The following is a 17,930-nucleotide window of genomic DNA, read 5'->3' on the forward strand; positions in this document are numbered from 1 at the left end:
ATAATAAATATAGAACAGGCCTGGAGGCATCATCATTAGTAGAATTTTGCCCTGTGTAAAGAGACAGCGGAGTGAGTCCAGTGGAATGGGTACAGCAAGGGCGGGATACGATAAATGCCAAGAGAAAAAATAGAGGAGCCTGGCAGCTTACGTAGTCTTGAGGCGGAGAGGGAAAATTTGAAAATGCTCCACAAGGCTGATCAGGGAAGGATGATTACCTGTTTTGGCCACTAGAATGATGATCCTGGGAACATGTTTTACTGAATTTTGTACACTACACATGTGTAATTTAGTGAGAGAATAGAATCTGATTTATAAAATTTAGGAGATATCTTGCATGTAAGCAAAAATTAGATGGAAGGATATCCCATAGATGTACAACAGTTGTAGTTCTTATGTTGTACTGATCTGACTGTGGATGGATGTTAGGGATAATAAACAGCCCTGGACGTGAAGGATCATACCCGAATAGGACTAGCCCAAGCCACAAATAGAAGCAAACGTGGCCCTGGAGACGTGACCGCTCAGCCACTGATTGGTCCGCTGATCCTGCGCCTTCCATGGGAGGCTGGAGTTTCTTTTTAGTGTGAGGCTGTGCGTTCCCAAGGTTGTACGTTGTTTACTTTACTGACATTACTGACATTACTGATCGCCTTTATATTAAAGTCTTTCCCCCATCTCACCTCTCCACTTCTCATCCATCCTTCACCTCTTTCTCTACTCCGTATATTCCTATCATTTTCATCACCCTATTCATTATGGGAAAAGCCGGTCGCGTTGCGTGTATCTTCACGCCCTATGTCTTGACCATTGCATCATTAATCTGCATCATTATGGTGGGATTGGGTTGCACAAAAGCCAGTTCTGACACCTTGAACAATTTATACTTCATTCGCGTAAGTCATCGAAGTCTCTACATGATTACTGCACCTGCTAATGCTAATAATCTATAGCTTGACCTCTCAAACATAAGCCAAGGATCCGCAGTTACATCAGAAATCACAGATCGCCTCGCCGATGCTGGTATCACTTCCGTCACTGCGGAAGAAGTCTCAGCGACTATCCAAACCTTCCAGAATGATGGCAACATCGCTGATTTCTACGACATTGGTCTCTGGGGTTACTGCGAGGGAGATTCCACCAACGGCAAGGATACCGTCTCCAAATGCACAGACCCTAAGGCTCAGTTCTACTTCAACCCGTCTTCGATCCTGGGCATGAGCGAGGCCCAACTCGAGAAGGAGCTTGGCAGCGGCATGAAGAAGACCATGAACGTCTACAAGGCTGTCTCCAAGTGGATGTTCATCGCCTACCTAGTCGCCTTTATTGCCACCTGCGCCCAGGTCCTGCTTGGTATCTTCGCTATCTTCAGTCGCTGGGGTAGTTGCGTCACCACCATCGTCTCGATTGTTTCGTTCCTTTTCACCCTTGGCGCATCCCTTACCTCGACCATCATGTTCTCCATCGCAAAGGGCTCCCTCGGCACAGCCCTCAAGGTCTACGGTGTTCAGGTAGACCTGGGTAAGAACATCTACGTCGCTACCTGGCTCGCCGTCGCTTTCTCTCTGGCAGCCACCATCTTCTGGATGTTCAGCACCTGCTGCTGTTCCGGCCGCTCGCCCTACGGCCACAAGGACCGTCACAACACTCGCGGCAGCATCACTGCAGAGAAGGCCCCCTACACCTATGAACCCATCGGCGCCGCCCACCCTCCCTTCGGATCTCAGCAGCCCCAGCACGGTTACTCCACCTCGTACCCTCCTCCCCATCACAATGATATCCCCATGACCCACAACAATCAGCAGTCAAGCGCCTACGAACCCTTCCGCCATGCTTAAAAAAATTGGCTTTTTATGACTGTACACCCCTTCTGAAGCGATTTTAGATTGGTTATACCAAGGCGTTCTCGTGGCTTTTTGCATGCTTTTAATGTCCCCCTCCTTTTCCTGAATTTATGATGATCAACATGCCATTTATTTGCATAGCGAGACTATGGTCTCTATGGGAGGGAAAATTTGCATTTTTTGTATATTTCTCTGATCCTCCAAGGAGGAATCATTAGTATCTATCTGCCTGCAAATTTGGTTCAAATACAAAATCCGTCTACAAATATCATCTGGCTCTTCAATCTCTAACATAGTCTAGAAAAAAACAGTCTTCTGTTCCACTCCCACCTAGTTTGATGTAAATATAGCGTAGTATGTGGATATTTCCTCTGGCCCCGCTGACCTATCTTACCCATGAGGTTCGTTTCTTCTCTCGGTGTCCAAATGGCCCTACTCCGTACTATCGTGAAATAAGACACTGACCCTTGCGAGCTCCGGCAGGGCAGGGGGCTTCAGGGGTCAGAGCTAGGATCTGCAGCGAGGCCTGAGCATGGTTGTTGGCTGCCGATCTCTACTTCGCCATGTTCGATGTTATCAGAGGTGTTAGCGCCCCATGGGGAATTCGGGAAAAATAAATCCGAGCGGATTCTTTGCTTCTCATATTTATGGAGCACGCGTATGATCATGTAGAATTTAGTGAATTATCATGGTTGGTACGGAGTATTGTCACACACTCAGTGAGAGTAAAGCCTTTCCTAGGAAAGGGTTTCAAGGCTTGCGGCCTCTAGTTCAGTATCCAGGGGCTAGCTAAAAAGAAAATAATGTACAAAAAGAATACACGAATCTGGATCTGAATCTGAAAAAAAATAGGATAGTACACCATCCCATCCATATTTCGTTTCCTTTTGCTCAAGTAAGCACGAAATGATTACAACCTTGGAAGGTTGGAACGGTATCTGCCGTTATGCGATCAGCCAGCCGCTGGCCCGTAGAAAGTAGAAATACAATTGTTGAATGAATGGAAAGTGTCGGCACAATCACAATCGTTAGGCATCAGGGTTCTTTTGTTGGTTGTAGGTGGGCCGACGAATGACACCCTTCTCATCAACTAGAACCCTAGCTCCACCGCGACGACGGAGTTCCTGAAGAACGTTCTGGTCTTGGCACGCCCAGCGCTTGAACGGCGTGTCGGGGTCATCGGACCATACAGGACCTGTTGGGAAAATGTTCCGAAGAGATCGGAACCAGGGCCTTCGTTGTCTTGGTCTCTCGAGCTCGGCATTATTCAGAGAGCCTAGGGGCACGGGCGGCGCTGGAGGTGCGGGAGAGGGAGAGGCAAGGGAAGAGATGTGGCGATCGTCCGTCTCATCGCCAAGTTCAATGCTGGCAGTTTCATGATGAGTATCGTCTGCTTCCTGTGTCTCTTCAATTTCGTCCATGCCGGTTTCGGCCTTGTCAACATCGTTCGGATTAAACGAAATGCGAATATCATCTGCGTCGTATTGCGTTGCATCGATCATCTCTTCATCACCGTTGGAAAGCACAAGCTTGTGATCATTGCTGCTAGAGATATTTTGGGGAATCGTTTCATTGAAAGAATCATCTGCCTCAACTTTGAGCTCCACAGAATCCGGGCGGGTGCGAGCAGACGGGGATGGCGAGGACTGTGTTGTAGCGGGCATGTTGGCATCCGGGACAGGAACATCATCAAAGGACCGGGCGTGGAGGTTTGAGAGCTTTTCCACAAGACTGGCCGTGAAAGAAGTGTTGGCGACTTCGCTTTGCGCCGCTTTATCCTGGGTTACCTCGCCTTGGATTGTCACTTGCTGTGGAACCGGCGGGTTTCCTAGCTCGGGGCGGGTAGGCGGAACAAACTGAGACGCGACTATGTCAACTCCGTGGGCTGTTAGGCTTCTCTTTTTATGCCGGGGGCGTGAGAATTTCGAGCAAAAGAAGTCTTCGTAATCCACTTTCTCCGACTCTTGAGATGAGCATTCTGCAAGATAGCGCGGGTACTCTTCCAGATGTTGGATAACAAAGTCATCCCATAAGAACGATCGCTGCAGTTGGCCCTTTTGCCGCATTGCCTGCAGTTTCGAGCACATCTCAGTAAAGTGAGGGAAATCACCAGAATACGGCGAATAATCATTGCAGAACTTTTCATAAATCGTCTGTGCTTCTGCGTACTTATCGGACTTGCCGATAAAGCCTTGTCGCCGTGCCACCAACTCGGCATTTGGACTGTGCGTTGCCTTTTGGCCAGTGTCAGCACTCCCGCGGCGCAGGTGGCGTGAACGTTTGGATGGTGATTCTTTATGAGCAGCGACCCAAATGGTGGATTCCATAGGGGACAAATCCTGCATGTGCGACGCTCCGTCTAAGGAAAAGAGTCCTCTTGAGGAATCATGGCTTGATTCATGAAGTTGAGACATGGACAGCGAGTGACGCCTAGGATAAGGAAAAGACGATGGGTCGTCCGAGGGGTCTAGATGGAAGATAGACGATCCACGTTGTCGTTGAGCAGGTCGCGATGAATCAAGCACAACGTCTGAGGACGACTGAACTGTCGCCTGTGATGGTGCATGTACACTGCTGGTCTGAGTCTGAGTACCTAGCACATCCAGTCGTAGTGATTCGTCTGCCAATATCGGCAAAGATGGATTTGATGCCTCCTGGGATAGGTCACCTTGCCCGTGGCTATCTTGCGAGCGATAGGTATCGAGAACTCGAGACGAGGGAGATGTCTGGGCAGCCTGAGAGTATGGCTGCTGAGAGCTCGGGGCCTGAAACCCGGCTCTCTGTTTGCTCCGCTTGTTGGAATTCAGATGTGTGATATGGACTGCAGGTGTCTCTACCACTTGAATAGTCCCACCTGCAAGACTTGGAAGCGATGGTCCCGAGCTAATAAGCTCCTGCTCAGGTTGACTGCTTATTGGAAGGCTTCCACCCAGAGGAAAAGGAACAGTTGTTTCCATCTCTGGTTCATCATCACTCTCACCGACACTTGATTCGTCACACACTTCAGGTTTGAATGGGGGATTTTCGGCGGTTTGTTCATCATGACAATGTTCTTGTGTTACACGCTGGGGTTCATGGAGCGATTTTGAAGCGTTGGGCTTTGGAAATGGGTCATTTCCAAGGTCACACTCCAAAGACAACGGATTTACCGGGCCTGTTACTTCAAGAGACGGAGAACATTGCTGCTCTACTGTCTCGATGACGCGCTTTGACGAGACAATAACCCCCTGCCCTGGCTGAGAAAGAGCCCTGGGAGATCCGTTCACCATGCCCACATCACCATCTTCCGTAGGTTGATCGACGATATATTGAGTACTGCTTGGCGTAGGGATTCTTGTAGTAGGCCTTCTGTAGACTTCGGGGGAAACCGTGTCTCGTGGAAGAACATCGCGGGCAGGTGTCCTAATGGGTGACGGAGACCATGATAAAGGAGATGTAAACGCGTCTTGCGGGGTCGGAGTATGGCCACGGTCAGATACTTGCTCTTCCTCTGCTGCTTCTTCTCCTTCTCCTTCCTCTCCTTCTCCTTCTACCCCCTCTCCTTCTCTTTCTACTCCCTCCCCTCCCCCTCCTCCTTCTCCTTCTTTTGTCAAATGTTGTCGTTTTCGTGCAATGTCGTTCCACTGTGTCAAAAGATGAGGTGGTACGTGGCATAAGGGTGCGGATACACCGGGATCCTGAGGGATGAATTTGAGTTCTTCCAAAAGTTCTTTCTGATCTTTTGGAATATCAATTTCACCCAAAGGTATTTTCACCATTCCTTCCCATGGATTTGTTGCGGATAGGGGCATGATGTCTGTTTTCGTGGTTACTATCTGCACCCTAGGAAATGACGGCACGGGCTTATTTCGCACTTGCTCAGATTCAGTTTGGTCCGCCGACATCGCCCCTCCAGCATCAATGCGCTGTCGCTTTTTGGAGGGTGATGTGTTTAGGCTTTGCCGGCCCTGCGAGCCCAAGTCATCATCAGGAGCAGCTTGTGATGGCGGATCTGTACTGCCACGATGTCTTTTCTTCGAGAACTGCTGGTTGTCTCCCGTTCCAACAGTATGAACCCGGTCATGATCATCCGACTCATTTGGAGGCTGCGAAGCCCGAAGTCTACACTCCTCTATTAAGTCGTCCACGTCTCGTTCGAGACTGGCTGTAGCAGATCTACTAGTGCACGTCGCATCAGCAGTGTTGCTGGAAAGTCTCCGGAACAAGGGTTGAGCTCCGTTTAGGGGTCTATCAATGCGTTATAGTGCCACTCACTTTCTTTCATTCGGGAAGGGGGAATGTCTGCTTTCACTTCCACTTTCACCTAGAGAGGGTCGGTGAGCCCCGCGACGCTCTCTGGGGGCTGTGTCGTTTGTTTGAATTTGGTTGGAAGGCGCGAGCAATCCTAGAAGGTCGGATGACCCCTTGAGGGAAACACGATCGGTCATTGGATTACCCTTCGGTGCGCCCTGGCGCATATGAGACGGGGGCTGGGAGAAGAGCAACTGTGATACCTTGTTCTGAGAATCATTGGTCGGTATGTTTGGATCACGCTGAGAATCGAATGAGTCGGTCAATCCGGCGACTGTTTGACCATTGGAGCCAACATGCGCTTGGTTCTTCTGGATTTTCTCGCATGTCATAGTCATCAGAGTTCTGAGACTCTTCTTGAGCTTTGGTTTCGGCACATCCCCTCGTGAGACCGCATTTGGGCGGATAGTAAAGCGTTTGACTTGAAGGTAGACATCCGGGGTAGATGGTGAGTATGTAAAAATGAGCTTGATATCAGAAAGTTCAACTAGGTGCCTAGGGCCTCCTTTGATCGATGGTGGGCAGGGTGATGTGTCTCCCTGTGCGTCCGGCGAGTCACATAGAATAATCGCATCGATCTGGTTTTTTGAGTCTGTAAATGTGGCGCAATGCCTGTTCTCTCCTTGCCCCCACTTATAGACAAAAGACATACAGTTAGCAACAATTCCAGTTTTTGGTCATTCACATTCGCTATAGCTATCTTACCGATACAACAACGGCTGTCCTGAGTGCAGGCTTGCGGATACTGAAGCTGAGAGATCCACCAATATCCTCGACCTGAAACTCATCTTGATCATTTTGACCGAGGTAGAATGAGAGACATTGGTCGGCTAAAGCCGCGATCCAGGGACTTACTGGACTCATCGTACGAATCCAGCCTTTAGTCAATGTGGTACACAGCATATGGGTCATAGCTGGTAGGAGAGAGCAGTGGACATGGGTTTTTTGTAACCCTAGCGTTTATTGAAAGAGAGAGAAAAAAAAAAGACAAGGTCGCACCGTATCAAAAATCCCACTTAACCGCGTCTTATCGATTGCGAGCCCTGCACTGGAGGTGGAGACGCGTCTAGCTTACTCAGCACCACCACGTCATTCGTGCGGAGGGCCAAAAGGACCTGCTCTTTTTTGAATGAGTTTCTTTGTTCCCGATCACTTTGACAGACACTTTTACCGGCCTGATCCTCTTCCTTCCTCCACACTCGTCAAGGCTGAGACCTTCCCGTACTCCTACCCCGAATGATCGGCTATCAACGGTGCCTGTATCCTGCGCGGAGATGACCTGAGACCTTTCTGCCTAACATGGCTATGGATTCTCAGCAGTCTCAGGACTCGCGAAGTCCATCTGCATCTACAAACTCGCTTCCTCTTGGGCGACGCGGATCACGCGACTCTATGGCCACGACCCAGACTGAACGGGAATCGATGAATGCAGCTCTGGATAACTACCATAATGCAGCGTATCAGTCCGAGTCGCTCACTCTCTTCAGCGAGTTCACTAGCCCGCCAGCTCCGGCTGCTACATCAGATGAGAAAGGATTGTCTGACGAATTACAAGGTGGGCTAAGTGGTCTGTATAGTCGCTTTAGGACTTCCGTCGGCGGGGTGAGGGACATTGTCAGCGGTGGTGGAAAGTCTACAGGCAAAAATGCGGCAGAAACTCCTGCGGCCAAGAGTCCTATGCCGGAGCATTCAATGGCAAAACCAGTCTCAGACGTGGCTACAAGCTCCGCTGATTATCCGCCATCACAGTCCAACTCGTCACAAGGATCAAGGCTCCACTCGCCTGTTGTGGCAGAGTTTCACACCCACCAAGATTCTGTACAACAACCGAATGTAGGAAAGAGATCAAGAATATCCTCCAAAAGTGGCAGTATATCTTCCAAGGGCTCCGTGTCACCATCCCCTGGAATCAAGCCCAGTATCGCACCGTTAACGAAAGCCACTGGTAGCGCCGTCGTGGCAGATCCTGCAATCACTCAGCTTCATGTGAACGTAATCGGAAAGCCGGACCGCTCAAGAAGCAGCTCCATCAATGGCCCCTTCCAGGGAATCCACAATGCAGAATCGACAAGTATCGGCAGCAAAGAAGGCCCTGTGGATCTTTCCATGAGTCAAACATCCGCTTCATTGAGTCAGAACCTTTCTAGTTCGCCTATTCTGTCTGCCAAAATGCAAGGCAGCCATCACGAGGAATTTAACTCCAAAGAATCACTCTTCTCAGCGACCTATACTCCAGACAACCAGTCTCGGCACTCCATCTCTACTCCAGATCAACAAAAGCTGCCCGAAAACCCCTCTCAATCAGCTGACGTGCAAAATCCCAAGCTATCTGAGCCAGTCCAGGATCACATATCTCAACATCCGGGAGAAAGATCAAAATCACGGACATCTTTCCCTCCTGAAGAGCCAGGAGCTTCTGTTTCTGCGTCAAATAGTTTGTCAAAGCTTTCCTCCCATGATGAGGTACCATGCAATGCTGAAAGAACCCCAAACAACATTGAGAGATCTATTCCTCGTGATAGCGCCAACATCAATGAGCCTCCAAAGGTTACAGCCCCTGGCAGATCTAATGAAGAGTCAACGTCCTCGGCCCGAGCAGCGCGACTGCCTGGCCACGTGGTTTCACGGGCTTCCACGGCCGAAACTACCACAACGGTCTCTTCATTGCCCCCCTTGAACACTGAATTCGATCGGGCTACTGGCCAATCTCTACAAGCCAGGCGCCAACCTCTTGCCGGGGCCGACGGTGTTTTGTCGCAGTTGAGGAGTAAACTGCTTAGCAGGGATTTCTGGATGCGTGACGAAAATGCGAAAGACTGTTTCCATTGCGGAGAACCTTTCACAACATTTCGCAGAAAACACCACTGTCGAACCTGTGGTCAAATCTTTGATTCGAAATGCACTCTGCTTATTTCGGGAACAAGGTTCGGACAACCTGGGAGTATTCGGGTTTGCAAACCCTGCGAGAAGATGATCAATGCGCACGATGATGATTCATCTGAATTCTCCGATAGCGAGCAGAGCCCCATAGTGGCCAATCCTCGAATTTCCGAACTCAGCTGGACCAATACTGGGCGGGGATCTGCGGATGACGATGATTCATCTTCGGTTGTATCTCAGTCGATCGATCACGTTTTGAGAACCCCGACGATGGCCATACCGGCCACACGACGTGCTGGAGAGGGACACAACCGTCGCTCGGCAATTCTTGAAATTGATTCGGATCGTCCTCTAGCACGACCTACCTCTTCGCGCTCTCTGCGGTCGTCGCTAGGTGGAAGGCCACACTCCATCAGTCACAAACGTCACCACTCTCGTCAGCAATATATCCGTGGCTTCAAGCCATACCATGAAGATCGAGCCCCCTTCCAACGCCGACATGCAGATGACATAGACGCTGAATCTCGACTCCCCGCCTTTCATAAGGATAACATCATTGACCCCGACCTTGCTCAATATCTCTCAGATGACGCCTCCAGTGGCGATGAGCAACCTAGTCTCTTGTCTGCAGTCTCTGAGGGCGCTCTGTCCAAGAGTGGGGGTGAAAATGAGAGGGCATCTTTTGGTGGGCTTCTTGCTGCCATGAAAAAGGGCAGATCTGCGTTTGGAGATCGAAATGCTCCCAGTATGAATCGGGACGCAGATGAAGCCAGTATCACCAGTTCAAGAGCCGTGAATCTCCCTCGTTTATCTCGTCGTCGAAACTTGAGCGTCACTAGCAGTTATCAACCGCGTCATTCGCCCAGGACATCAAAGGAGAGTATGCTTCCTCATGACAACTCAGTACCCGTCATATCTTTACCCGAGAGTGCAAAGCAGGGCGGGTTCAAGATGACCCGGAGTTCATCAATGAGGGGCACTGATGCGCCACCGGTGGAGTTGAATAAAGCCAGTCTGGAACACGTACGAAAGCTTCTCCATCAACTACTTGTAGAATCGGCTGTGCCAAATGGCGACAGCTGGGAGAACGCCTTGATGCCAATACTCATGAAAGCAGCAGACGAGGTCAATCCTGATGTCCAAAACGGAGATGATATGGACATTCGACACTACGTCAAGTTGAAGAAGATTCCGGGTGGCCGGCCTGGTGACACTTCTTATGTATCAGGACTCGTTTTCACCAAAAATTTGGCCCTAAAAGGCATGTCACGAAACATTTTACGTCCAAACATCCTGATCATCACGTTCCCTCTTGAGTATGCTCGCCAACAACATCATTTCATGAGTCTCGAACCTGTCATTCGCCAAGAGCGGGAGTTTCTAGAAAACCTGGTCAGTCGCATCGCAGCATTGCGTCCAAACCTGCTGTTGGTCGAAAAAACTGTTTCTGGCCTGGCTCTTGGCCTCCTCGAGCAAGCTGGAATTGCCACCGCATACAACGTAAAGCCATCCGTTCTCGAGGCTGTGTCAAGATGTACGCAGACCAGGATTATGACGTCTATGGACAAGCTCTTGACGACCACATTGCATAGTGAGTGCAGCAGCTTCGACGTGAAAACCTATGTCCATAACGGTCGAAAGAAAACGTACATGTACATCTCCGGCTGTCCAAAAGAGCTCGGGTGTACCATTATTTTGCGCGGAGGAGATGATCAAGTCCTCAGGAATGTGAAAAGGATCACTGAGTTCATGATCTACGTTGTGTACAATCTCCGCCTAGAAACAAACCTTATGCGAGATGAATTTGGGAAGATATCTACGTCACCGACAGAGGAATCATCAATACCCGGCAAAGACAAAAACTTGAATCCGCAGATTACCAGCCGTGAAGGCGAGGCACATCTAGCCGACCCATCTTCTCTTCAACAGGGAACAAACGAGAAGCTTGGTGGTATATCTGATAGCCAAATCCTCGTTGATTCCGATGCCGCAAAAGTTCCAGACAGCATCCCAATGCCAACATACTATAACGATATGGTTAAAGATTACGAGACAAAGATTTTGTCGGCCTCTCCTTTCGTTAAATTCGAGCCTCCGTATCTCCTGACGCGTGCGCGCGAAATGGAACGCAGACTTTCATATTTGAAGTCTCTTCGTGATCAAGACCGCAATTCTAATCAGATCACCGATGAAAATGTCAAACCACAGAAATTTGTCCTCATTACCCCGGAAATGGTCCATCAGTCACCGCAAGATGCGCCAGCAAAAGTGAAGGAAGTATTGCATGCTGCTCATGAAGCCGAGTACGATCGGGCACTTTATCACCATCAAACCCAAAAACGTCAGTGGGAAGCCTATGTGGCGGGGAATTCCAACATGTTTGACCCTTATGCACATCAGAACCTGGTCGTTCTTTACAGTGTTGTGTGCACAACAACATCAGTCCCCTGCTCAGGGCCAGATACCTTTGCCCTGGAATTCTACAATGAGCATGGAGATGATACGATCTTCGAGTCAGACCTCACACTTGGGCAGTATGTCGAGGACCTTTGTCTCACAGCTAATTCCGTATGCACCGTCAACGGCTGCGAGAAGCGCATGTTTGAACACCATCGCCAGTATGTACATGGCGAGGCTCAGATCAGCGTTCTAGTCCAGCCTTATCCTTGTAAGCTCCGTGGGCTCCACAATGCGGTGCTGATGTGGAGTTGTTGCAAAATTTGCGGCAATGAAACTCAGGTCCTGCCTATGTCGCCGAGCACATGGAAATATTCCTTCGGAAAATACTTGGAGCTGTGTTTCTGGGGCAGACACTTGCTTGCCCGTACTGGAGGTTGCTCCCATGATTTGCGACGGGATTACCTCCACTATTTTGGCTACAGGGATCTTGCTTTGCGAGTCCAATATGACCCTATTCGTCTTCTCGAGATTATCGTTCCACGGCCTCGTGTCACTTGGAAGGTGGACAATGATCTGAAGCTGAGGAACGAAGTATATTTGCGCACTGAGCAACGCCTTAACAAGTTTATGGCGTCTGTTCAAGACCGATTGAAAGGCATCAATGTCGAGAGTGTTGTTCCCGAGCTACTGGAGAGCTGCAAGACAGAAATCGAGAATCTGATCAAGAAGAGCCATGAAGACCATAGCTCTTTGGTCCGGCACTTACAAGACACATACACAAGTTCTCGCTACTGGGAGATCATACCCCTGAATGAGGTTCTCCGTGCAGTGCAAGAGAAGGTCGTCGAATGGGACACGACATTTGCCGATTTCGAGATGAACTTTTTCCCATCTGAAAAGGATATTAAGCATATGGCAACGCTGCAACTCAAGAAGATCTTCCTCGACAAAGATGCAACGTCAGTTTCTACAGATGATGCCCTTCAGACTCCTACGGATGTTGAAGATGAAATCAACCAGACAGTTGACAGGCCACGGATGATGCGACGCATGACGCTTTCGCCGGAGAAAGCACAGAATGTACTGGTTTCCGTTGTCGAGGAGCATGCTGGCAAAAAGCACCGCGAGGATCTCGAAGAAGTCGAGTTGCCCTCGCCTCCGGCATCGGCCGAAGAAGCAACTTTGTCAATCGATGCAGCCAGTGGAACGAGGCCCTCTCCCCAGGATGACGCTGTCTCACAAGAAGAAGTCCGTCATCTCGACTTGGCTGTTCCTACTGGCCAATCGGAACGCAGCCCCGTTGGTCTTGCTGGCATTTCGAGCCAATCTTCCGTCAACAACGATCTCCCTGTGATGATCCCCGGCGACGGATCGTCAGAATCATCACCGCCGGAAAGTGCTGAGGCCCCAGATCAAGGAATCAAGAATCGAATCGAAGATAGCGGGGCTTCCGATATGCCAAGTACCCCAGTACGTCGGCCTTCGGCGATACCAAGACCTACCGAGCCAGCCGTTCGACGCCCCAGTAAGGCACGATCACCTCCGCTTTTGCGTACTCAGTCTCAGCCAGCAAATCTACCACGATCATCTCACAGCGTTCAACTTCCAGGGTCGAAAATGGCATTCACCAACCCAATTGATCCGGAAAAGCCTGCGGCCCAATCACCAACAAAGTCATCGGATAGAAAGTTTAGCGATCGTTTGGGCTTCAGTTCCCTCAAGAACGCCCGATTTGCCTCGAGTCACTCGCTTATTCCACGGTCTGCTCCAGGTAAAAAGGGAATATCGCAGGTTTCTCATCTCGCCAGGCATTTTGAACAACTGAGTCGTGAGTTCGAAAAAGAGAGACAGCGCGAAAGACGTCAACGCGCTGCCAAGGGCACTCAGTCCCGAGCATTCCCATTGGCTTCATCGAAGCCCATCGTGGAAGTCTATCGAAATGTACGAGAGGCTGTTGAAGAGCGTGAACCACCGGTTGATACTGATGAATCTCTGCCCTCGGCTCCACGGATCCCAATGGACGACATGAGTCGCAAGAGCGACGAACTTACACATGATCATATAACTCCTGACGAACCCTCTCTGCCAACCGATTCTTCCCCAGAGCCTTTGGAGGCAGACAATGCCCTCTGTCCTGACAACCACCTATTATCTGGCGGCGAAGCAGATGATCACCAAAGTGATGAGGATCAAAACGTGGTTGGGGAACTCCATCCGGTAGATTCCCATGAAGAGACCAAACAATCACCCGAGGACGATTCAATTGATTTCAAAGAACTACCTAAACATGAGCGCAACACGCTTCTGAAATTGCTGACAAACTTCTGGTCTGAACGTTCTGCAAGTGGGTGGGCGTCTCTTGACTATCCACTCAGTGTCATGGATCATGTCTTTGCTGATTGCAATATCATTGTTCGCGAGGATGAACCAAGCTCTTTGGTGGCGTTCGCTTTGGACTCTTCCGATTACAAAGAAAAGCTTTCAAGCATTCAACAGCGGTTTGACGAGGCGGAAGAAAACAAACCAGATGCGGGAGATGACATCGATGCTGCGAAGGAAGCGCGGGTCGAACATGCTCTCTTGCGACCTACGGGCACACACCTCAAATATCAGTTCCAAGAAGGACAAGCCAAGATGCTGTGCAAAGTATTCTACGCTGAACAATTTGATGCTCTACGCAAAAAGTGTGGTGTGGCAGATCGAATCGTCGAGTCGTTGTCTCGGTGCGCAAAGTGGGACTCGAAGGGTGGCAAGACAAAATCGTTATTCCTGAAGACCCTCGACGACCGCTTCATTCTCAAGTCACTCTCGCCGATTGAGACGCAGGCTTTCCTCAAATTTGCCCCGGCCTATTTCCAAATCATGTCCGAAGCCCTGTTTCATGAACTCCCTTCCGCAATTGCCAAGATGTTTGGCTTTTACCAAGTCATCATCAAGAACCCAGTCACAGGAACAGAGTTCAATTGGTTCTTGTTATTAATGGAGAACTTGTTCTACGACCGTGTCCCTACGCGCATCTTCGACCTGAAAGGCTCAATGCGAAACCGCAAAGTAGAGAGCACCGGTGAACGGAACGAGGTTCTCTTGGACGAAAACATGGTGGATTTCATCTACGAGACACCTCTCTTTGCTCGCGAGCACTCTAAGAAGCTGCTAGGCCAAAGTGTATGGAATGACACACTCTTCTTGGGTCGCCAAGACGTCATGGACTACTCGCTCATGATTGCCATCGATGAAAGTCGGAATGAACTCGTGGTAGGGATCATTGACTGCATTCGCACCTACACTTGGGACAAAAAGCTGGAGTCCTGGATTAAGGACAAAGGATTTGGTGGCGGTGGCCGCAATCGACCAACGGTCACAAGTCCTAGGGAGTACAAGGGCCGTTTCCGTGAGGCAATGGCCAGATACGTGCTTCAAGCTCCAAGGTTAGTTGATATATCTTCTCTTGAGTGTGTAACTGAACACTGACGATTGTAGCTGCTGGCATCAATTCCAACCAAATGCGATGTACCGCTATGAGAACCAGACCGCTGAATTTGAGACTATTGATGGGAACGGGTTTGTGGAAGACGCTGGTTTCTAGTGGTTGGCAGTCTCCATTTTGATGTCTTTCCATGAACAACTTTACACTAACGAATTACGACCTCACGAATCTGCATGAAGAGGCGGAGCGTAGCCTGATGCTTTCATTTGTTGCGAATTTCTTATTATCGTGACTCTACATTGCCTCTTTCAGGACATTCATTTCATATCAGCATTTTCATAGCCAGTCCCACTTATTTTGGTGTGTTGAATGGGATCTCAGTTTCCAGTAAACCACTTCGTACAACGTCGTAAACAGTACAGCTCTTTTCATCCTGATTTCTAATGCGCGATCTGGAGATGCCTCTTGTAGTTAGTCCAGACATCCAGGCATTGGGCTAGTACATCTTTTGATACTAACGCAAAACCGGGATAAGCCATGATAAGCCATATTTACGAGGTCGTGCTTCATGCTACCTGGCCTGTGAATATATTCAAAGCTTTTATCCATTTGGGAAGAAAGGATATTGCCTTTCAATCCAATCCAATCATATGTAGTACATAATATATACATTTTAACAAAGGCGTATGCAGCCCGTGGATACTAATTTGTGCAGAAAATGCAGCGCCTATCGGAAAAATACTTTTCATGCGACGCAATATTCGACGGGTCATGGTGGTTGGATGGCTAAGTGAATTTTGTCCCTGTTGCGTTTTGGGGCAGGTAGGCGCCTCGCCATGCGTCTTTACCAAGGGGTATATCCCGGCCCTGATTTTGGTGGAGATGACTCGTATTCCACAATCACATCATCTTTCCGGTGTATACGTCCCAGAGGGTGGCTATTATTCCCTTGGTCATCGGTGGGAAGGATGCTTTCCTGACTCTCTTGGTTGTCGATGTTGGTGAAGCCGAGGTCGTCGTGCGTTCTTGACTGCTTGGATCGATGGAACGAGGAAGGGAAATTGCTGCTGTTTTTGAGCTGATCGCTCTTTCCTTGACTGTAGGAGCCCATGGCTCGTTTGCCGAGAATGATTTCGAGGAGTGGTTGTAAGGTGGGAATGCACGATGCTATAACGACGACGTCGGCCTCGATACTACCGGAAAACAAAGGGTTAGGTTGTATAACAATAAGAGATGGGAGGTACTTACTTGGTCCACATGACAAGGTCGGCAGTACCGTCTGTGGTTTGATCAGTCTTTGATTGTACTTAGAGGGATAATAAGGGTCGTAGAGAGACTCACATGTATAGTCAGATTTGTCGGCAAGTCCATGCAGCTGGGTACACTTGACAATGGCCATTGCAGAAGCACTTTGTCGCCGCTCCAGTCAGTTTCTGCGCAGTATATTCGAGTTGGAGAGATATCGACTTACATTGAACCAAGCCCTAAAGCAGCACATAGCGCAATTCTCTTCCGTAGAGACATTTGGAGTTTCAATAGGACAGTGGTCGGATAAACGGCCAGGGATAGATCAACAACAGCGGAGATGGCTAGAAGTACCGGGTTAATTTCGAAGGGTGCAGATTTCAAAGGGGGACCTACCTCCAGTGAAGATAGCATAATTAATTAGTATCGTTGTACTCTTGCACTTAGCGCCAGCTGCGACAAGTCTGGGCTTCCACAATGCCTCTGCCGGATCACACATTGTGAACAAGATTATAATGCAGATAATAGACACGACGGCTGCGGTTCCAACCATCACCCACAATATTGTCTTATGCATTGGCTTGGGGTTCAAGATCCGGGTCAACATGGACGTCACAGCAATCTTGGGAAGAGTGAAGGAAAGAATCCCAAACAGAAAGCTGACTGTATTGAGCAGAATGGCCATCTCCAGGTTGTCCATAGTCAAGTACTTGGCATGTTTTCCAAAGCCCACACCCACGCCTACTGTAGAGATTGCGCAGTATGCAAGCCCCAATATCTAGGACAGAAGCTCCAATTAGATCCAAGCAGAGAAGACAGAGCTCGAAATTACTTACCATAGAAGCCACAATCAAATAATCATCCATGCCAAAGTTGCGCAGCAACTTGAGTCGGATGTAAACCCTAGCTGTGACCATGACGGTTGTTAGTCCAGTCAAGGTCCATAGGACAGCCAGGATCTTAGGGCCCTTGTCATCGTGAAGATTTTCGGCGGTGACCACCATTATGTTAAGATCGATGCCGAAAAAGCGAGGAAGCGCAAGAAAGTGCGACCCATCATTTTATATAAACCTATACGCGACACCTTAGAAGGGCTAAAATTAACACTAGCACATAAGGATTTACATGGAATATACGTATATAGGGACAAGCTTGATTTGTGCCTTACATTATTTGATCAGCTATTATTCTTGACGGTCCATTAAACGGGAAATCCTACGACTTTTTAGATGGGATGATCATCCTATTTTGGCAAGCTGCATTGTTTATCTTTCGACACAACGCCACTGTCCGGCGATTAATCTCCGGGGCTAAGGTTGCATACACTACTGTACGGAGCACGGAATACGGAGTAGATAACTAGTCCACCTTTAGTCAAATAGGGGTATAATAAACTTTGGGGGTTCTTGTCGCACTAGTCAGTTAGTCGATGCCGCTGAAAGGCATAACAGTAGAAGCTTCGGATGGTCCCCTCTCAGTATCCGGCAGACAGACCTAGGTAAAAATGGCCTTGGAGATACTTACTCCGAACACACTGCCTTGATGTCTAATAACTGGGCTGTTAGTCTTAAGATACGGCCCAGACATTCTAAAAGGAATCGGATTGTGCAGTCTAGACCATGGGTAAAGTGCAGATCATATGTTGTCGGTTCTAAAAGTTGTACTAAGGGCTCAACTGGGATTTGACAGCCTGATAGTCCCACAGAACTAGTCCTAAAACGAAGAGAGCCGGTGGTTCCGGAAGCATGTATCAACCAGCCGGCCTCATGGGTCGTGTTGAATCAGACAAAAGCACCGAGTACGTCGAATTTAAGGAGTCCGGACCCCATACGAAAAAGCAAAAC

The 17,930-nt window shown here is 49.1% G+C and overlaps 5 protein-coding genes across 5 annotated transcripts; 3 read left to right on the forward strand and 2 right to left on the reverse strand.

Moving 5' to 3' along the window:
• Window positions 1-758: 758 nt before the first annotated feature.
• Window positions 759-1,838, forward strand: N7525_000406 (SUR7/PalI family protein; the record flags this gene model as incomplete). The annotated part of the gene is made up of 2 exons (XM_002562386.1): window positions 759-896; window positions 954-1,838. The coding sequence occupies 2 exons, from the start codon at window positions 759-761 to the stop codon at window positions 1,836-1,838; spliced, it is 1,023 nt and encodes a 340-aa protein (XP_002562432.1).
• A 1,034-nt stretch (window positions 1,839-2,872) lies between these two features.
• N7525_000407 (uncharacterized protein) lies at window positions 2,873-7,046 on the reverse strand (the record flags this gene model as incomplete). Its single annotated transcript, XM_061211559.1, has 3 exons — window positions 2,873-6,071; window positions 6,099-6,766; window positions 6,840-7,046. 3 exons carry the CDS (start codon window positions 7,044-7,046, stop codon window positions 2,873-2,875), a joined length of 4,074 nt encoding a protein of 1,357 aa, XP_061070785.1.
• Window positions 7,047-7,128: 82 nt separating this feature from the next.
• On the forward strand, window positions 7,129-7,417 carry N7525_000408 (uncharacterized protein; the record flags this gene model as incomplete). Its single annotated transcript, XM_061211560.1, has 2 exons — window positions 7,129-7,222; window positions 7,296-7,417. Coding segments are annotated over 2 exons (216 nt in total), but the record flags the coding sequence as incomplete, so codon positions are not given.
• Window positions 7,418-7,433: 16 nt separating this feature from the next.
• On the forward strand, window positions 7,434-15,000 carry N7525_000409 (1-phosphatidylinositol-3-phosphate 5-kinase FAB1; the record flags this gene model as incomplete). The annotated part of the gene is made up of 2 exons (XM_002562384.2): window positions 7,434-14,842; window positions 14,895-15,000. 2 exons carry the CDS (start codon window positions 7,434-7,436, stop codon window positions 14,998-15,000), a joined length of 7,515 nt encoding a protein of 2,504 aa, XP_002562430.2.
• Window positions 15,001-15,685: 685 nt separating this feature from the next.
• N7525_000410 (uncharacterized protein) lies at window positions 15,686-17,090 on the reverse strand (the record flags this gene model as incomplete). Its single annotated transcript, XM_002562383.1, has 6 exons — window positions 15,686-16,034; window positions 16,090-16,120; window positions 16,183-16,250; window positions 16,313-16,430; window positions 16,483-16,864; window positions 16,923-17,090. The coding sequence occupies 6 exons, from the start codon at window positions 17,088-17,090 to the stop codon at window positions 15,686-15,688; spliced, it is 1,116 nt and encodes a 371-aa protein (XP_002562429.1).
• Window positions 17,091-17,930: the final 840 nt, after the last annotated feature.

The sequence above is a fragment of the Penicillium rubens genome, assembly GCF_028828025.1.
Source record: "Penicillium rubens strain IBT 27055 chromosome Unknown utg000001l_segment0_segment0, whole genome shotgun sequence".
NCBI lineage: Eukaryota > Fungi > Ascomycota > Eurotiomycetes > Eurotiales > Aspergillaceae > Penicillium > Penicillium rubens.